Below are 21,287 nucleotides of genomic sequence, written 5' to 3' on the forward strand. Positions count from 1 at the left end.
TATGACTTCTGAGCCTAACAAATAAAGGCCAAATTTTGCACTACATAAAACAAGGTTATCTTGTGCAGCCTCTTGAGTGAGACTATGAGCTGTTGTCTTAGTGTCACATATTCCTTTTACAATTACATCATATGTTATTACCAAGTGCTGAGCCTTCTTAATTTCTACACTAGAATGCAACATTAGTAAATTAGTGTAATCTATTAATCCTGGTATTTCTATCTGTACAATAAAGATAAATTTCCTCTATCTCCCAGAATGTGTTTGAGGTTAAAATAAAATAATTAAGGTATTTTATTTTTACTGAGCTTTATACAAATATATTCATATACTAGAAAGAAATTTATAAATCATTTGGAACCTATATAAAATGTAAAATCAGGACTGAGGCTGGGTCTCAGAGGTAGAGTGTTTGCCTCACACACAAGAGGCACTGGGTTCAATTCTCAGCACCACATAAAAATAAATGAATACATAAAGATATCTTTTCCATCTACAACTAAAAAAATTTTTAAAAAAGTAAAATCAGTTCATGATGGTCAATTTTAGCTAAACTGTTAAATAATAACTAGTTTTGAAAAATGTTAACATTGATATAAAAATCTGTTATAATTTTATTTCCTGATTTTCTATAAGATGAAAGGAACACTCCTCATAAAAGAAAATAACTTAATTCAATACTGTCCAACACCTAATATGATAACCATAATTCTTCATTCAACTATTAAACACCACAAATTCACAGTTTTCTTTGTTTAGCTTTTTTCAAATTACATGGTTTTAAATCACTTGTTCTATGTTACAAAACTGAGAGCCCTTCAGTCAAGGAAACCTCTATTTTTAGAACTACACCTGAAAGAGTGGGGAATAATATACTTCCTGTTTGTGACCACTATAACACAGGAGGTTTAGAGGATTAGGATAATGAGCCTTTGACTATCAATATAGTTACTTCAGCTGCTCTGACAGAACTACTTCTCAAAGGGATTAAATTTTTTGAAAACTGAGAAATTAAAATATAATAAGAAGAACAATAAAAGTATTATTGCTAACATTCAAATAAACAGTTTATTTTCATTACTAAAATGAATTACATAAATTTTAGATTATCTGAAATTATACTGCCTAGTGACAATAAGAAATAATAAAATCCTAGATCCGGGCACTTTCAACTTAGGCCTCGATTGTCTTTCTACTCTTACCCTCCAGAAAGACACTTCCAAAGCCTATTGCTTTCTAAGTAAATTACTTTTTGCTCCCTATACATTTTCAACATTTCAGCCTGGGTCTTTATGCCCACTCCACACCCCGCAAAGAATATCCTGCCTATCTCTATTTGTCATGAATTCATAAACAATTCTCTTGATTACCAAATAGGTATTGAATAGCTGTTCCATATATTATGTTCCATATATTATACCAATTTATGGGTAAACAAAATATAAATAACACATTATTCCAATTTATAGATCTATCTCAAATATTACCTCCCTGCTGATGTCTACCCTGAATCTTTTCCTCATAAATCAGACCTCGTCAAAACATTCATAACACTTGTTACCTGCACTTACTTTTTATTTTGTGGTAACTTGTGTACATGCCACACCTCTCCATGGGTTCAGTGAAGAAAGGGGACATCTTAAGGTCCGTCATATATCTATTGCAAGGGTTACTACAGAATAGGTATTCTGTAAACACTTGCATAATCTTTAAATTACCTTAGTTGAAAAGCATGCCCTTCTCAAAATTTTAATTTGTACATTTCCTATTTTTCAAAGAGGAGTCTCTGGAGTCAGATAACTGAGCTTTGAAATCTGGCTCTATAAATACATCACTTCTGCACCTGGATTATTTCCTTCATCTTGCACTGTCTTGGTACCATCAATTGTAAATGATAAAGGTACCCTTATCTCATGGGGTTGTAGTGATGATTCAATGCATTAATATGTGTAAGAGGCTTTGAATACTGCCTGTTATAGAGTAAGTACTTAATAAGTGCTAGTTAATGCTTTTGTTATCCAAACAATATTCTTGTCTTGGTAATTTCTCAACTTCCTGTAGAATCTGCTAAGTTTATAAAATATGCTGTATTATATGTATTCTCCATCTTCATTATTCCCAGATTCTGTATTTGCCTACTTGCTCAAATTTATTTGAAACCCACAAATCCATACCAATGGTGCTTTCATAGACATTTGTAGACACACACAGAGTGATGGCAAGAAATTTGAGTTACTGTAAAATGATGTTCAGCTACATTCAAACACGGTGATCACACTGCCTTGTTTCAGCTCTCACAGAGCAAAAAAGAGGACAGAGATGGCAAGGATCAGAGTGCAGTGTAGTGCAAGGAGCTCAGAATTTCAACTCTGGCACCTGTTAATGGGGCAGCTTCAGGATAATCACATCTAAACTTTAACTTCTCAAAAAAAAAAAAACAACAACAAAAAAAAAAAAATGGAATCTGCTAGCATGAATTGCTTTTAAGATTAAAGATTACAATCCATGTGATACATTTCCTACCAGGAGCACTTATTGACTAAATAATTCCCCCAAACTGGAATATAACTCAAGTGAATAAAAAGAATCAACCATATTTTTTTCTAATTTAAATTTACAAAATTTCTTTTTCAGAATTTTATAATCATGGCTAAAATAAGAAGAAATACATTTAGTTGGAGGAAAAAGGATAAAGATCCTAGTTATAAAAATAGATTCTCCTGAGACTTTAGTTTAGCATAGGCAGATCACTTTTAAGGAGCAGAGTAATGAGTAGTATCATCTTTAAAACTATTACTATGAAATTCTCAATGTTTTTGAAATATATTATTTTATATACTCAAAGAGTTTGTCTCAATTATGAAATTTTGGGTGCATATGCATAAAAAAAAGATAAACACCTTCATTAAAAACTTTAAAGTTAATTACAAAGCTGCTACAAGTAGGTTGACTTCCTTAAGATACACATACCATTTCATATACTTTAATTTTCTCCTGTAAGAAATTAATTTGCATTTTGAAGTCTTCTTTCTTTTTTTGATAATCTTCTAATAGATGGTCTTGTTCTTCAACCTGTTGTTGATGAGTGAGAATCTGTTGTTTGGCTTGCAGTAAATCTGCAGCTGTGTTACTGTGAGTGCGGTTTCGTAGAGTTTCACTAGCCTGTAACTTGAAAATAGAAAGAAAATATTTAAAATATTAAATTTTGAAGTTTCACTTTATTGTACCCTCAGCCCACAGGGGTTCTCTGGAAACTATGCTCACTTCATAGGCTTACGATCTCAGCCAACATGTTTCCATGCTGTCAACATGCTGATAGGTCATGTGCACTTTGGGTAATGAGCCAAAGAATTTACCTTTCACATTATAAAGCTAAGAAAATAGGAGAAATAAGACAGGCAGACAGGCAGAGAAAAATGTGGACTGAAAGTTCTTCCTGGATTCTTGATGACTTTTCAAACTCTAGTTCCAATTTCTCTCAGAGTTCTGATTCTATTTCTGCCCTTAAGTTCTATAAACAAGCCTGTATTCTTACCTTAAATTCCTCCCTTTTGTTTAACGCAATTAGATTATAGTTCCAACTAAAGATAAATGGAATGTATCCAGTTGTCAGTCTAGTTATAATTGAGAACCTAATTAACATAAAGCCATACCAGGGTTAAAAAAAGTAGGGTGTAACTGCAGGTTAAATTTCTGCAAAAATACACATGATAAGACTTTGTAGAATTTTTAAATAGAGACAGGGAAGAAGTACAAAGAAAACAATAGCAAGAAACTACCCAAGAAGTATAAATTAAATTCTTGATTAACATAACACTTATTCACTAGTTTTTCCAGTATGAATAAACAAATGGCTTTATAACAGATTTGTTCTAGAAAGCGAAAAAATTTAAAAATTCGTTATAAAAATAGAGTAAGTCTTGTTCTACTTGTAATACTTGTTGGAATTGAATCTGCAATTTTTGACTTTGCTCTGTCAACTCTAAAAATTCTCTCACCGTTTTGTCCCTTTCCCTTCTTGCCTGTTGTAAATTGGCGGTGAGCTGTGTGATAATACTATCTCTTTGTTTAACTGCTGCTTCAAATTCTTGTAACTAAAGGAAATCAGTGAAAATAATTACATTCTAGGCTTATATTTTACATAAAATTGATTATCATTGTTACAAGCAACTTTTTAAAAAATATGAGATTCAAAACACATTAGTGGAATTCTTACAATTTGTATGCTATCTCCCACATTTGAAAGCTATGAGCTTTAAGAAATTTGTTTTACTTCCAAATCAATCTGAAAGAAATTAATGTGCACATGCAAAAAATTTTCACTTGTTCTGGCTTTTCTATATATCTAATTCTAGAAGCGAATGCCTTTATATTGGGGAGCTCCCCCAATCTGTTACCAGGCAACAGCATAAACTTGTTTTTGGAGAGGATGAAACTGAAATCTATTCTGTCATCCTCATTAATATTCCATTTTCATCTTGATTCATAACTGATTACTTAATACAAGAGATGTCACTCTAACTGCAGATAATATTTACAGGGACATGCTGACATTCTTAATGGGTTTAAGTCATCATTTTTAAAAAAATATGATTTATACCACAATTTTCTTTCAGGCTCATAAGAAAAACATCTGTCCTGAAATCACCAAAGTTATTTTACTCTATCTTATTAAGTTAAATAAACAAAGTAACATACATGTTACCCCAAATAGTTGAATTCTAGGTGTAAAATGGGATTCTTAATACTATGTGCAAGAACCCCATTTTTCTCGTGAATGAGATAATCTTAAGTTAACACCTGTAATTCTCATTAAATAAATAAACTATCATTAAAATTTCCTGGAGGGCTGGGGATGTGGCTCAAGTGGTAGTGCACTTGCCTAGCATGCGTGAGGCACTGGGTTCGATTCTCAGCACCACATAAATATAAAATAAAGATATTGTGTCCACCTAAAAAAAATATTTTAAAAAAAATTTCCTGTTTTTGTTTTTGTGAGTAGCAAACAAAGGCCACAGAAGGTAAATGTACCTGATGCAATCCTTCATTCCCACAGGTGGTCCTCATTTCTTCCAGTTCTCTGTTCAGTTCTTCGGGCTCATGTTCAGGTTTCCCAACTAATTCATTTTCTATCAACTCTAGGTGAGTCTCACTATAGTGTGTGCCTTGTTCAGAATAAGAATCAACGACACCAAATTCTTCTTCGTAAATCAATCCAATATTTTTAATAATTCAGTACTAGCAACATTCCTGAGAGAGGAATTCGAATATTGAATTCCATAACAAAATCCACTTTAAATCATCACTCTTCACTTTGAAGTTCACTTCTATGGGAATCTGGTTTGCTATTAATGTGATATTACCCCTAAACAGCATATCTGCAAATTTTGTTCCAATTCCATGCTATAATGAAAATGAGGTAACTTTGTTTTGTTAAGCAGTAAAGAAGATCTAGTAACTTTTAGAAATCACATACAGAAAGAATTACATACAGGAGAAAGCTTGGTTAGTAAGTCAAATGATTTTAAATAATAAAAAATATTAGTATCATGAGTAGTTTTATATACTGTACCATTAATAAATTGGTAGGCTTTCCTGTTTTCACCACATTACAGCAATCATTTACCTGTATAAAAATAATTTCCTGATATATTATGAGAGACCAAATTTTATTTACCTAACAATAATATTTCTACTAACTGTGTATCTTTTACATCTAGGGAAAATGCCTTAATAGCAAAACAAATATGGTAATTATATTTAACTGAAGTATCTAAGAGGCATATCAAATGTCAATCATTCCTCAAACATCTAAGTTCTTACAATGCAAAAGACACTTTCATTTAAGTTAACTGAAGTTCTAAGTGCAGTTCCTATTTAGTCTTCAGAAAGATAACTAAAAGCTTCAAGTTACTAGATCTTCTTTTACAAAATGCTTCCTTAAAATTAGCTAAAAATATTTTTAAAATTAAGCCTTATTTATTTTCAAATAAAACCATTTACTGGTATAAATTTAATTAAAGGCTAGTAAGCAAGCAAAGGGAAATAAAGAGGTAAAGAACACTCCCCTAAGAACTTTCCTCTGGGGATAGTACTACTGCTAGTCATGCCAATCCAGACTGATGTGGGGGCTTTCTTTAACATATCACCACTTGTCTGTAGAACAGATATTTTGTAGTAAGAGAAAGGAGGATGATAGAATATGTACATAGGGTTTAAGGAGTGGGAAATTAATTTCTTATCAATTAATCATTTAATTGCCTTTTTACCACTAAGAGTACAAAACCCAACTTCATTCCTGCCCACATTCCTGCCTATATCTTAAGCCTTCACAATTCTATGTTAATAGAACCCAGGAGAATGAAATTGTTAACATTGAAATATGTAGGACAGACAAGTCAGAATGTCTAGTCAGAATGTTAGGATTAAGTCTGTATGAGGCATGACACATTAAAAAGTAAAAATCCTAGGACTGAAGATGTAGCCCAGTTGTAGAGCATCTGCCTAGCATGTGCAAGGCCCAATACCCACAACTGCCAAATTAAAAAAAAAAAGGGTCGGGGGAGAGGGTCCTAACTAAGAGACTTTTAAAAAATCAGTTTGATTGCTCTACTTTATTTCTAAGAATAATCTCTGAGAAATAAAGCTAAATGGAAGGCAAAAAAACAACTTTTGTTAACACATTATTGTAATTGGTGAAAAACCACAAGAATGTAGGAATGCTAATTCTAGATATAAAGTCACTTGTGATAATTTTCAAATTATAATACTTCTAAATTTCAATTACTTTTTCATGACTCAGAAATGACACATTCTGATTGTAGTACACACTAAAATTTCTATTTTGAAGTAACAGTGTAATAAAATGAATATTTGTAAATATCATCAAAGATCATGTCAAATATCATGTTATCAGTATTACATAAATTATTTATCCAGTATAATAGTTATATCTAATACCTCTATAGCAAATATTCAGTTTGTTCTCCTCTAACTCAGTTTAAACATATTTATAATGCCCCACAATGAGTTGGTTAGGATCTATCTCTAAGTACTTTCTGGCCATCATGTTGCCGATTGTAGAGTTGTCTTGCAGTGCCTGGACTGTTATGATCTGCTCTGAGTTCGCTGTTCAGCCCTGAGTGCTAGTCACAATGCAGCAGGTTGAAGACAGCCTACTGGAGGATTGTCAAAACCTTCATAACTAAGATTCTCAACTTCTTATCTAAGATTTTTTTCATAAGTTTGCAGAAGAGTTCTCAAACTTCACCTCACTCTCCTCCATTTCATTCTTCTCATCCTCATCTTTAGTTAGTTGCAGGCCTTCCCACCAAATTCCCCAAGCTACAGCATACAATACTCATCAATATACAACCTGAAAGCCCTGTTTCTCCACTCCACAAAAGCAGAGTTGCTATCTGATCTTTGCTCTCATCAGTGATGAGACCTGAGTCTCCTTCAGGCAACAGACATTTTTGACAGAAAAGTGATCTCACCTCCAGACTGGGAGGTATGATAGTCAAGCAGCTCAGAAAGGCATCAGTAGTTATTGGGAGTCCTCAGAGCTTCCAGGTTTTAGAGATTTATTTAAGAGAATGCCTCTGACTTTTTTCCCCTGTAGTTTTCTTTATTTTGTGCCAGCTCAGAAAAAAACTCAAGGCAAATTTTAAAAATGTCTTTGTGAATGACTTTCAAGATTTTGCTCTGCTGGAGCATTTTCTTGGCAGATGTTCAGAGGCAGGTCCTCAGAGAACCACAGCATGGATAAAGTTGAGAAAATTCTGGTTTGCAAGTACAAGGTTAGCCTGAGCAACTTAGCAAGTCAGTTTCAAATAAAAACAGCTGGAAATGTAGCTCAGTGGTAGAGTGCCCCTGGGTTCAATCCCCAGTAACAAACACACACCCACACTCAAACAACAAAAATAAAAACTGTAATATGTTAATTTAAGAACATAGTTTTTCGAGCTGGGATTGTGGCTCAGCGGTAGAGTGCTTGCCTAGCATGGGTAGGACCTGGGTTTGATTTTCAGCACCACATTAAAAAATAATAATAAAATAAAGGCATCATGTTGTGTCCATCTACAAAAAAAATTCATATTCATTCTCTCTCTCTCTCTCAAAAAAAGGACATAGTTTTTCTATTAGAAGCCTACAATAAATTCAGACTTATGAAATATACTAAGTTGCTTAAACATTCAGAGTAAAGAATAATTTTCCATGTACTCTAAATCTGGGAGCAAAGAAATGACAATCATATCTAAAAAGAATAAGATAACAAAGTGATACTTATTGCAAACATATAAAGAAGGCAGGTATTTCTTAAGAGACCAATGCCTATTTTATGGTTTATCACCTAAAATAAAAATCATCATTGTCAGGCATGGTGATGCACAGCGTTAATCCCATCTTCTCAGGAAGCTGAGACAGGAGGATCACAAGTACAAAGACAGCCTGGGCAACTTAGTGAGAATCTATCTTAAAATAAAACTTAAAAATGGCTGGGAATGTAGCTTGGTGACAAAGTGCTTTCCTAGCATGTACAAGGCCCTGAGTTCAATGCCCAGTAACACACATGCACACACACACACACACGCACAACACTACAGCAACATTAATTCCAATAAACATTTATATATATAAATGTATGTGTGTGTGTACATATATATATATACACACACACACACACACTAGTATTCAAACATTTGTAAAAAGCATTACTATAAAAATCATACAAATTATAAAATTTTTACTGTGCTAAATGGCTATCTTAAAATGGTCATGGATCCTAGAAATGCAGACTCACTTTCCTAAAAACCAAATTAGGGCTGCTATATAATTAAGGATTAAGCAATTCAAACAGTTAAGACTTTAGCTAACCACTGAAAAAAGATACAGCAGTAAAATATAATTTTCAGTTTTTCAATCTATTTATATTATATTTTGTTACCTTAAATTATATTAAATATATACAGAAGCATATAAATTTATAAGAAATAAAGTACAAACAATCAATAATTTCAAAAAAATATCAATTCTATTTATGACATTTTTAATTGGGATATGTTAGTCTTACCTCCGAAGTGCAATCATCTTCTGTGGTTGAAATCTCACTTTCTGGCTACAACAAAAGTAAAACATGATTACAATTATGACATTTTTCCCCTGCTAAATATCATACTTTACAAAAAAAAAAAATTCTGCTTTACTAAGACATTGCAGTTAGTAACAATGATAGAAAATTCACAAAAATACTATTAAAAAACTAGTAAAAATTATCCAAATCTTTAAAAATTTCATTTCATTATGAATTATAATGACTTATAATAATCCATATAAAATTTATCACAAGGCATTGTTATAAATACAAAAGTAGCAAGAACTTTTACATATATAGTAGATGTCATCTGTAAGCCAAAAGCATCAAAGACACCATTCCTCTAATTCATGTAACTATTTTAAATAAAAGTAAATCCTTAACATGCCATCAGAAAAGTTCAAGTTCTTTAAAAGAATCATCAGTTCTTGATGCTAAAAAGTCAATGACTTTGTCAAGCTTCCCTCAGGTGGATGTTAATGACTTTTTACTGCCACTACTTTCTAGTTAGAGGTAGAATGTTTTAAAATCTGGATGAATACTTACATCAACACAAAAGACCTGCTCATGCTTAAGCATTTCTTCATTGTTTAGAGTTCTCATTATTGTGGATTCAGGCATCACGGCTGATCCAACACCCTGAGAACTATTTATGAACATCTCCTCACTCTTTGATTGATCAATATTCAAGCCATGAACATCATTTTTACTGCTTGAGGTTTTCTTCTTTTTTGGCTTCTTATGAGGGTTTTGTCCATCCAATCGAGCTCTTCTTTGTCGAAACTGGGCAAGCTACAGGAAAAAAATATCATTAACATCAATGATAATTTTTCTTTGGGATCACTTTCTTTAAAAAATTAAACTATCACCAAAGTAAAACGATGATAATAATATAGATGACTTCACAGTTTCAGAATAACTATTGGATTGAATATTCGGGTTGTAAAGGTTGTAAAACTAGGTACTTGTGAATGAACTTATTAAATATTGAGGGGTAAGAAATGAACATGTCAAGTCTAAAGAAGAGGAAATTAGCTGAGTTAGGGGAATAACTCTTCTATAACTAGAATAGGGGAATAGAGGATTCACAGTATAATCTCTAGATTTAAGATTATATGAAAATACACACAAAAACAAGGAGCTCCAAACACACTTGTTCTGTTCTACTACTTTATACAAAAGATATTGTCTATAATTATCTTTTATACAAAAAAGATAATTAGCCTATTAGCTATACAAATGCTCACTGCAACCATATTTATAGTGGGAAAAACTTACAAGTAACTTAAAATTTTAAACAGCAGTGTTTTCTACCTTTTATCATTTGTCTGTCATCATCAGAATTTGTACCAAACCCTAGTCCATGATACGTTATCATTTACTTAACATATTTTAAACAGTGTATTTTCTTTAAATTTATTTTAAAAGGAGATGTAATCTCTGGCATTATTTGAAAGTTAATATCACTTGTTATTTCTTTTAAGAGATAAGTTGAAAATAAAAGAAATGATAAATCTATTACTGAAATTTTAGTAAGAGGTTGCTGAAGGCTATGAAAAAAATGGACAAAATAAAAGACTGTTAAAGAGAGAGAAGCATCAAACAGATTTTCATTATCATAAGTAGAAAGAAAACTGAAAAAGGTAAAAACTTTCTTACTATACTATCCAAAGTTTTTTAAGCCCTAAAATATTTTCTTACCACCTAAAATCAGAAGTACACATTATATACCAGGTAACACTAGAACTAATTATGGTGAACTTATATTAAAAATGCCAATGCAAGCCATTGCTATTAAAGACTTTGTGATATAATAGCAGGTATAAAGTAGTATTGTAGCATATCTATTTCTTTTCATGAAAGGAAAATTACACTTCATTTTTTAAAAGATAAGGCAAGTCTCAGGCTCATAGCTTTCAATGATTATATCCAGTATGAATTTAAACATCATTATATTCATAGACATAGGTAAATTCTGGAAAACTACAACCTTAACAACTTTTGTTTACATTTGGAGTTCAGATTACAGGTATTTTTCCTATTGCTCACTTACATTTTGTTTATTTATTCTTAAGAATTTTTTTGATGGACACAATACCTTTATTTTATTTATTTTTATGTAGTACTGAGGATCAAACCCACAGCCTTGTATATGCTAGGCAAAGGATATATTGCTGAGCTATTACTGTATTTTTTTTAAATACAGTAAATTTTTTGATTTTTATATAAAGCAACTACTGACAAAGACTTAAAGTTAATTTGAGCTCCTGAATCACTCTTAAGAGGAGAAAAAAGAAGACCACATGTAAGTTCCTTTCTGCCTTAAAAAGAGGAAATATATGCCTAGAATTACCCAAACTATTAACCAGACCACTTACAAAGACAGCAAATAAATTTTTTATTATCTAAAGTACTAAAGCAATCTTGCTAATGTTACTATCAAATATGTGGCAAATACATTATTTATAAATAACATTTTATACTTAAATTATCTGCTGTAGATGAAGAAAAGCATATAAACAAGTTTTATTCCCTTAATAAAGATATTTAATTCATAAGTCAGAAATAGCTCATGATTATACTTACAGAGTATAAAAATATATCACATTTAACATTTTTCCCAGTTATTTAGTAACTACGCAGTGTGTTGAGGAACAGGTGCACGACCAGTTGCCTCTATTTTCACATTATTAAGCTGCTGGAATGTACTTGAACTACTTAGAGCATAGCAGATCATTCTTAAAAATAAACTAACTAGAATATTGGCAAATACTTTATCTATAAATAGAATCAGAAATCCAGGAGCATTATTTAAAAGCATCCCTTAGAGAGAATGCAATGCCAAAAAATAAATACTAATAATGACATTTATAATATTTATACTCAATTTCAGAAACTTCTTGAAAAATCACGTTTCTGCATCAGAATATATTTAGTCAGCAAAATTTATCAAGGCAAAGATGAAGATTTTGCTTAAAATTCCAAGTGTTAGATTATATCAATAATTTATATCTAATATTTATTCAAATGCCAAATATATAACAAAGGAAAAAAATATTATCTTTGCATTATAGAAAGAATGACTTAGATCTGGGGATGTGGCTCAGTGGTAGAGTGCTTGCCTAGCAAGCACACAGGGCCCAGGTTCAACCATCAGCACAAAATGAAAGATAGATAAATAAAGAATGGAAAGTTTGATTTAAACAACAACAAAATAACAACAACAACAAAAAAAAAACTCCAAAATACGAATATCTGTTACTAAATGCAAAAAGAAGCACACAGATATGGAATAAAAAGTAGAAATAGTTCCATTATAGTATTTAGAATGAATCACTTCTACAAACATAATTAAAGATACTGTTCTAGGCCTATACTACTCATTATGTGAGTCATATTATTTTTTCAGAAAAATTAACCAGAAGGTAAACCCCATGAGGGCAAGGACTTTTTTCCTCCCTACTTCTATATATTAAAAGCCTAGAGCAATATTAAATAAATATATGTTGAATTTTTTATCTATTTTTTAAAAAGATGTTAGAGTCTGTAAACAAGTCTGGATGGGTGCCTGGCATTTTGCCAGAGGAAGTGGTTTGTGAAATAACGCCAGTGAGCCATTAAGTGTGGAGATTCCTGATTGGTTGACTGCCGTATCTAGTTTATGTTAATTAGATAAGCTGTGTGGAATGTATAAATACCGCTCCTGTCCTACAATAAACGGCTCCCATTCCTGCTGTATCAACGTACACAAGTTGTTTGTCATCCCCCAGCTAGTTTGCTGTAGCCAGACTGCGGCAAAAAGAAAGAGAGAGAGAGAGAAAGAGAGAGAGAGAGACAGAGAATTTTAATATTTATTTTTAGTTATCAGCAGACACAACATCTTTGTTTGTATGTGGTGTTGAGGATTGAACCCGGGCCGCGTGCATGCCAGGCGAGTGTGCTACCACTTGAGCCACATCCCCAGCCCCTATGTTGAATTTTTTAAAAGGATAATTTATCTTTTATTGAAAAGTCACCACACTAAGCAAGATCATATAAAAGGCATACCTAATTCTACTTTATTAAAATGTTCCATGGTTTCAAAATTAAAATGAATAATTTTCAAATTACTTGAATCACTCTTAAGAAGTGAAAGATAAAAGAATGAGACTAAGTGAATTTCTTTGTTCCTTAAAAAAAGGAAATATATGATTGGAATTACTGTAACTATTAAATAGACCAACTACAAAAATAGGTAATAAATAAATAAGAACATAAAAACAATCCTTCTCACTATAACCTCCCTCCTCCACCAAGAAAACCAAAACAGAACAAAAAGTTTCTCATAAAAAATAATATCCATAATAGCTTTCTGGTAAAACTACTGTTTTATAAAAATGTGAAAGGGATAAGATTGTATCATGTATTCAATTATTTATAGCTATTTAGTTTTATTTTAAATTTGAAAAATGGCAAGCTAGCAGATAAGCAAAAAAATCTGAATCAATTAGATAACCATCTGATACTGAAATCATGCACTTTAAATTACTGAGAAAACATTTATTCTAAAACATGCTGAAAATTCAGACTACAGCCATCTGTGTTTGTCATTTGGAAGCCAATTATAAAAGTGTTAACATGTGTAGTCACAGAAATAGTTGCAAGATGTACTGGAAAGATATTATGTTCACATATTTATCTTTCAAAAGTAGACCAGATCACAAGTAAAATGTCTTATCTTGACCAGAATATGAATAAACAACTGAATATAAATATATTGAGCTCCTTAAATTCAATATTTATAATTTTATAAATGATCATTCTCAATAAAACAATACATTTTCAAAATGTTACATATAAAAACATGCCAAGTTTTTATAATGTTCCTTCAAAAATAAATGACTAATTGAAGTCTGTTTAGGTTTTTGTGTGTACATTGACTATTTACTACATGCCAGGCACTGTGCTAGACATCAGTGAAACACATGGCCCCAAAAGTAGAACTTCACAGTATAATGCCAAACTCTATTATTAAATGGAGTGAGAAATAAGGATTACAGCAATTTCTTAAGCCTGGCAATCATTCATATATACATATATGGACAGCAAGAAGAGAGAGAAGAGGTGTATTGTGTTATAGGAAACTGTATTGTCCTGATTTTCTTTAAAAAGGACTTCCGAAAGAGATGTGTTGTAGTTTTATGCCTGGAAAGCATAAAAATTAGATTTATGTCCGGTTGTAAGTATATAGTTCAGTTATTTAACAAATACTTATTGACTGCCTATCATGAGCTATGACAGGGCATGTAGTGATAAATAACACATATGAACTCTCATGAATTGCAATCTAGTAAGAAAGATAATATTAAACAAAAAAGAAATATGTACATTCAAGTTATAAAAAGTGCTTTGAAGAGAAAGTATATGCATTAAAGACAGCATACAATGGAAATTCAATTTGTGGGACTTTGGGGAGAGGTCAGAAAATATCTTACTGAGACAAAAATGTAGAAGCTGATATATAAAAATCAATTTGTTAGGGGCTGGGGTTGTGGTTCAGCGGTAGAGCGCTCGCCTAGCACATGCGAGGCCCTCAGCACCGATAAAAGTAAATAAACAAAATAAATGTATTGTGTAGAAATAAAAAAAATATTTTAAAAAATCATTGTTACCTGATCAATATTATAATCAGTGGCAAAACAAAACAGAACTAGAGTATCTGACTCCAAATTCAACCTTTCATTATACTAATTTGCTTTCTATGTATTTTTACGTCCTTTTTCATTGTATTTCACAATCCTAGAACATTAATTTTAAAGCATGAACAAATGAAATTGCCAAACTGACAAGTGTTTTTTGATGAGAGGAAAAACAAACGTGAAAATGCACATACCTCAAAGAGAATGTTACAAAAATATGTAATCTGGTAATCTCTATAGTATTTAAAAATAACTATAAAAAGTGATTTTTATGTTTTTCCTGTAGAAAATGGAAGAAATCCCAAATAATTCTAATTATGGTGATTATTTGTTCTTTGCAGGGCTGTCATTAAGCCTTTTTAATATTTCTTTATGGATGATAAACAAGAAGCTATATAAACTATCACAGAAAAACTTTGGTGGCCTAACCATGGAAACAAAAAGATTATAACGAATAACCTAAAAACCAGCTGAAGAAGGGCAAATGAGAGCAAAGATAAAAGCAACATATTAGGATGCTCTGAATCATATTTTCCAAAATAACAAAAAGGTACAAACCAGGCCTAGGAGAATGCCTGTAGTCCCAGCTATTTGAGAGGATGAGGCAGAAGGACCTCTTGAATGTAAGAGTTTGTGGTCAGCCTCAGAATTAGCAAGACACACCCCCCGTTCAAAAAAACAAAACAAAACAAAAACCTGTAAGAAAAAAATAGTGCTAAATAAAACTAAGGAAATCAAGAATGGAAAAGACCATAAGACTTTAAATCATTGAGCAACCAAACCTATTTATAGCCTATAATCTCATTCAATTCGATCACCTTCATGTTTAAAAAGAAAACAGATTCTTTAGCTTAAGGAATCATCTTAATTTTGTGTACTTCATGGCCTGGGTATACAGACAACCCAAATATTTCTTGAATTTCAAAACAATATGGACTACATATAATATAGTGCTGAGCTGTCATATAGTACTAGCTATGTGACAGTGGACAAGCCACTTTACATCAGGAGAATTCAGTTTCTTCAACTGTATAATGAAGAGATGCATTAGAAGAATCATTTAAAATTTCCTCCAGGTCTTGAGGTTTTTTGAGAAAATTTTTCAATTATTTCCTTTCCTTTCTCCTTTCTTTACCTGCAATTCTAAGGAAACCAGCATTTTACTTATGAAAATTTGTAAACTGTTGCTTGAAAATACAAGTCAACAAAAAGTATATAGCTATTACTAAATAATTCCAACTGAAAAATGGTATAGGATACAGAGAAAGTGGAATGATTCAGTGTTCAGAACGAATAACATCTAAGTACATAAAATTACCAAAACATTATTTTATTCTCATGTTATTAAGTATCATTCAGAACAAATTACTAGAAAGTTCCATAAAGGAGGGGATTTTTAATAAAAATCAATCATTATACACTCCAGGTCTAGAACAGTGACTGCATATAAGCTCTGAATAATTGCTAAATTTTTAAAAACTAATTTTTTGTGAAAGAGGCACCTCTAGGCATTAATTATAGGCATTATTTCTCAGAACTTCAGAACTCCTACATAGTTTCTTTAACCAAAAACAAACAAACAAAAAAAAAAAAACCCTAAGATGATATATTCAGGTCCATGGCTACACATGGGTATAATTACTTAATGCAATGTAATGTTATGCAGATGTCAAAAAATATTTTCAAAAAATTCTAATGTGGGAAAATGTTCTCAGTATAAAGCTGGGTAAAATAAGAGCACAAAACTGCATAAAATGAATCAAGTGGAGTTTTTAAATATATATGTACATATTAACAAACTATTAAAAATTAAAGCAAATTATTAAAAATAATTACTTGTAGATTATGAGACTACAGGTAATTTTTTTCTTCTTTGAAAGATCTTTACTGCCTTCTACCCCTACATATCTTTAAGGAATATTCACTGATAATATTATCATGGCTCCATATGTTACTATAACTATTTTTTATGGTGCCTATGTTTTCCATTTACATCTGTTTATTTTATACATATAGATGCATGTAAGTATATATGCATGCACAGAGAGATCTCTGTATCTAATATGCACATATAAACATATACAACAAAAAACTTAGGTCATGAAACAATCTTTTTTGTTTCTTCCATGAATCAATACAATGATATTAGCACTAGAATACCAAGACAGAGTGAGGAACAAAGTGATAAATGCTAAAGCAGTGGCTACAGTTTCATATTGGAGTCTCATTTCATTTTACTATCACATTGGTTCCTATGTTTATGATGAAAACCAAGAGTGTTTTCTTTTTAGCCTGAAGTCAACTGAATCCTGTACTCCTGGCTCTAGAGCAATCCAAATCAATGTGAGAGTTTCATTTCAGATGCTTGATAGAAAATGTCTAGCAAGAATATCATTTACAATTGCTGCTTGGGATAGTGTACTCAGTCTTTGTATGCTTATGTCTCAGGCTGTCTTCTCCTGCCACTGCCATTCCACCAACAATAATAAGTATTTTCTTAAAGAATAATAAAACTATATACCTACTAAAAATCACATCCAAATGAATAATAAAATAACCTGCATGACAGTGAAATGAAGCAGAGGTAGGTGGTATCAGATACCACCTACTGTCACTGTCATGCAGGTTATTTTATTATTTATTAATTTTTAAGTCTAGGTTATAAGTGATTCCTTCTGGTAAGCATATAGTTTTGGCAGGAAATATCAACTCAAAAATACAAGAACTGGGCTGGGGTTGGCTCAGTGGTAGAGCACTTGCCTTGCACGTGTGAGGCACTGGGTTTAATCCTCAGCACCACAGGAAATAAATAAAGATATTATGTTCATCTACAACTAAAAAAAATAGAAAAAAATAAAGGAACTGCTACCTCTGTTCAGTTCAGTGATCCATGTTAATGGTCAATGGGTATCCAGTGTTCATCAATAGTTCCCAGGGATGTCTGTTTGATGATTTATATAATGAAACCATGTAGATAATATTAACAAATACAAGTTTTTCTTTTTTTCTTTTTTTTATTTTTTAGTTGTAGATAAACACAATTCCCATTTTATTAAGTTATTTTTATAAACCCAGTGCCTCATACCTGCTAGCCAATTGCTGTACTAATGAGCTACAACCCCAGCCTCACCAGGTTGCTTTTGATTTCACTCCCTCTTTCTACCTCATTTTCAAAGACACTCTCTAGTACTCAAGGACTAAGGGAACACAGGATTCATGATTTCTATCCAACTCTAAACCCTTGGCACTTGCAGACAAAACCTAACACAGTAGAAGTATTTGTAACAGTAACAAAACTGGAAATGACCTAAATGCTCACTGATGAGAATGGACACTGAGATAAATTTCTATAAGGGAATACTATCGCAGGAGTGAAAATGCTCTAATGATATTGAACAAAAGGAAAATCACTGAAGACTTCACATAATGACACCACTAAGTTCAAAAACAGAAAACTAAGTATAGTTTATGTACACATATGTGGCATAAAAAGCAAGGTGATGATAAATTCAGAACTATAGTTAGCTCAGGTGCTAGGGGTGGAATTAGATAAAGATTTTAATGCATTGATACATGAATGTTTTTAATCTAAGTGATAGGTGTAGAGGTCTTTTTTTCACTAGTTTTAATAATATATATATATATATATATTTACCATGCATTCTTCTGTAGGTGAAATACTGAAGTACTTTTAAAGTATGTAGAACTTCCTTCTGAGGGAACTGGCCAGTACTTACAAGTTCTACCATCCATGACATCTGTTTTCACCCTCTTTTGATAAGAGGAGTGAATCAATTAGATTCTTCTCTTGAAAGTAGGGAACAAGGAAGTAGCAGAGCTGTCCAGAAAGGTTATAGAGAAGAGATATCTTGTATGAAAGATTCTAAAATTAGTGCATAATTTGATCCTCATGTAATTACAGCCACACCACTAAAATGACCTCTAAATTACAGTACACATGATCATCCTACAAGATAAATTGCAGCCCAAGACACTTTTCTCTATATCCAATACAGCCAGTTTTCCTTCTGGCATTAAATAATCCTTACAGAAGCACACCAAGTAAAGTACCTGGCTTATAAGAAATCATAATATATAATCACTCAAGTATTGCAAAATCATGCAAAGTGGCTCTATCAATGGGTTTAAAACTTTTCTGCTCTTTGAAAATCTTTTTAAAATAGTGAGACTTTCTGATTTTGGCATGGGGTGTGTTCTAAACAGTAAAAAGAACTTTTAAAAAGCTTACCAGGAGCTTCAAGTGTACAGCAAAATTTGGGAACCACCGGATAGTGGTTTATTTTATGAGATTTGCTTCCACTGTTTATATATTGGGGTTTTTTTTTGCCTTTTAAAAAAATTTTTAAAAATGTATTTAATGGGAAACCATTCCACTATATAGCATAGGTTTGAAAATTCACCCTATAATTTTTGTTCATACACAAACTGATGTGTAAATAAAGGAAGTTAATATACAAAAATATGGAAATGAGATAAGAAATGGTGGCAAGAATGGCATCAATTTCCCATGGCTTTTCAGATTCTCTGAGGCCCTACTACACTTCTCCGTCCTTCCTCTGAAATCTCTGCATTTTTACAACAACCCTCTCTTACCTCATCTTAACTAATCTTAGTTTTTGTTTTGAAACAAAGAAGTCCTACCAGAATTAGACTGTTTATATTCAGCAATCTTAATCAAATCAATACTTCATTTAAAAGAAATAATAGTTTTATTGCTTCATTTGTACAACAGTAACACATACCTACCACCTGGTGGCAGCATACCTACCTAAAAATAATAAATTATTTGGAAAGAACCCTTTCAGAGGTTAAGATATATCACACTTAAAAAAAAAAAGTTTTCTGCTATATTTAGGTTAAAATTCATACTACTTTTAAGTGATACATACAGCCCCTCATTATCTGATCCCAGCATATTTCTCTACTCTAGTTTTCTGCTGTATAGCTTTAATCTTCTAAATTCCAACATGACAATGATTTTAAGAATGGCTAATAATTCTTTAAGACTTTTTACAGCCTGACAAAATTCTAAAGTATTTTATACTAAAAGGCTAAATCTTCACATCAACCCCAGTACCAACATTTACAGATGAGTTACTGAGTTACAGAGAGGTTAAGTATAACTTTATAAAGACATATAGCCACTAAATGACAAAGTCACACTTGATCCCAAACAATCTGGGTTAGCCACTATAGGTTATACTTTTCTCCACAAAATTTTTGAAAAATTCCACTCAGATGTGTCTCATAAGGAACTTCTAATACAAAATATCCCAAACTGATTTCCCAATCTTGCCTGAAGTCAACAACTGAAACTGTTCTTCTTTTTCTCTTAGTGATAACACCAACCTTCTATCCATGTTCTCTCCTTTACCAACCAATCACATTCTGATTTTATCCTCTCTATATTTCTTGATTATCCCCACACTTTCACTCCTATTTCACTGTCTCAATTGTAGTTCAACAGCCTCTAAATAGTTTTACCGTCAAGTCTATCCTCGATACAGCTGCAAAATGGATCAATCTGAAACTCAATCTTTTTAAGTATCAGTTAAAAATAATTTTTAAATGCAAAAATTTAAATGAATGAATGTATATGTAACCATATTACTCATTGTCCTAAAACCCATCAACATATCCCACAACCTTCAGGATAAAAATCTCCTTAACATGAAATTCAAGACCCTCAGGATAGAGCCCAGACCTACCTTCTTCAGCTTCATCTCTTGCCCTATCTTGCTTATACCTTTATACTCCAATAATACCAAGCTCTTGTACAACTTCCCCCAAGGAAGTCAAACTGTTCCACACCTCAGTGCTTTACTCTTCCTGTCTCATTTTCCTGAAGTTTCTACCCACACCTCTCTACTTTTTCACCAAGTTTTTCTCAAAACTTCAAGGCTTCATTCAGAGTTTATCCAAGCAAGAAGCCTTCTCTAACTGCCAAATGGAATCAGATATTCCTCCCTTGTGTTTTTTATAGAGCCAGAATAATATTACACTCCTAAATTTATAAATATCTGTTTTTGTTTCTGCCTACTACTAACTAAATGAAGCTTGTATTTAGCAGATTCCATGTCTTTCACATTCTACAGTCTAGCACAAGATATAACAAGCAATAAGTGCACAAATGTATTTATCAAATGAGTAAATAAGTGATTATCTGCACTTCACTTACTGTATTGTGGTTGACTTTCTACTCTATTAGAATGTGAAAATATTAGGCGCAGGCCTGTGGGTTTTTTTATCTCTGAATCTACACCGACTTGCATGGAGGTCAAATAAACATTAAATAGATTAATAAGACTGAAAATACCTGAGTAACAAAATGAAAGGAACATTTTAAGATCAAGACAGTGACAATGTACAGAATGTACTGTAGGGGTTGGGGTTGTGGCTCAATGGTGGAGCACTTGTCTAGCAAGATGTCCGGCTCTGGTTTCAATCCTCAGCACCATATAAAAATAAATAAATAAAATAAAGGTACTGTGTCC

At 32.1% G+C, this 21,287-nt stretch overlaps 1 protein-coding gene across 1 annotated transcript in view; it reads right to left on the reverse strand.

Moving 5' to 3' along the window:
• LOC143388799 (A-kinase anchor protein 9-like) overlaps nt 1-20,516 on the reverse strand; it is a 51,098-nt gene extending 30,582 nt beyond the window's left edge. The window contains 7 exon segments of the mRNA XM_077108172.1: nt 2,971-3,168; nt 3,939-4,094; nt 5,032-5,207; nt 5,575-5,626; nt 9,074-9,118; nt 9,641-9,886; nt 20,502-20,516. Coding sequence (XP_076964287.1) covers nt 2,971-3,168; nt 3,939-4,094; nt 5,032-5,207; nt 5,575-5,626; nt 9,074-9,118; nt 9,641-9,886; nt 20,502-20,516 — 888 coding nt within the window.
• Nucleotides 20,517-21,287: the final 771 nt, after the last annotated feature.

Source organism: Callospermophilus lateralis, unplaced genomic scaffold (genome assembly GCF_048772815.1).
Source record: "Callospermophilus lateralis isolate mCalLat2 unplaced genomic scaffold, mCalLat2.hap1 Scaffold_182, whole genome shotgun sequence".
NCBI classification, from domain to species: domain Eukaryota; kingdom Metazoa; phylum Chordata; class Mammalia; order Rodentia; family Sciuridae; genus Callospermophilus; species Callospermophilus lateralis.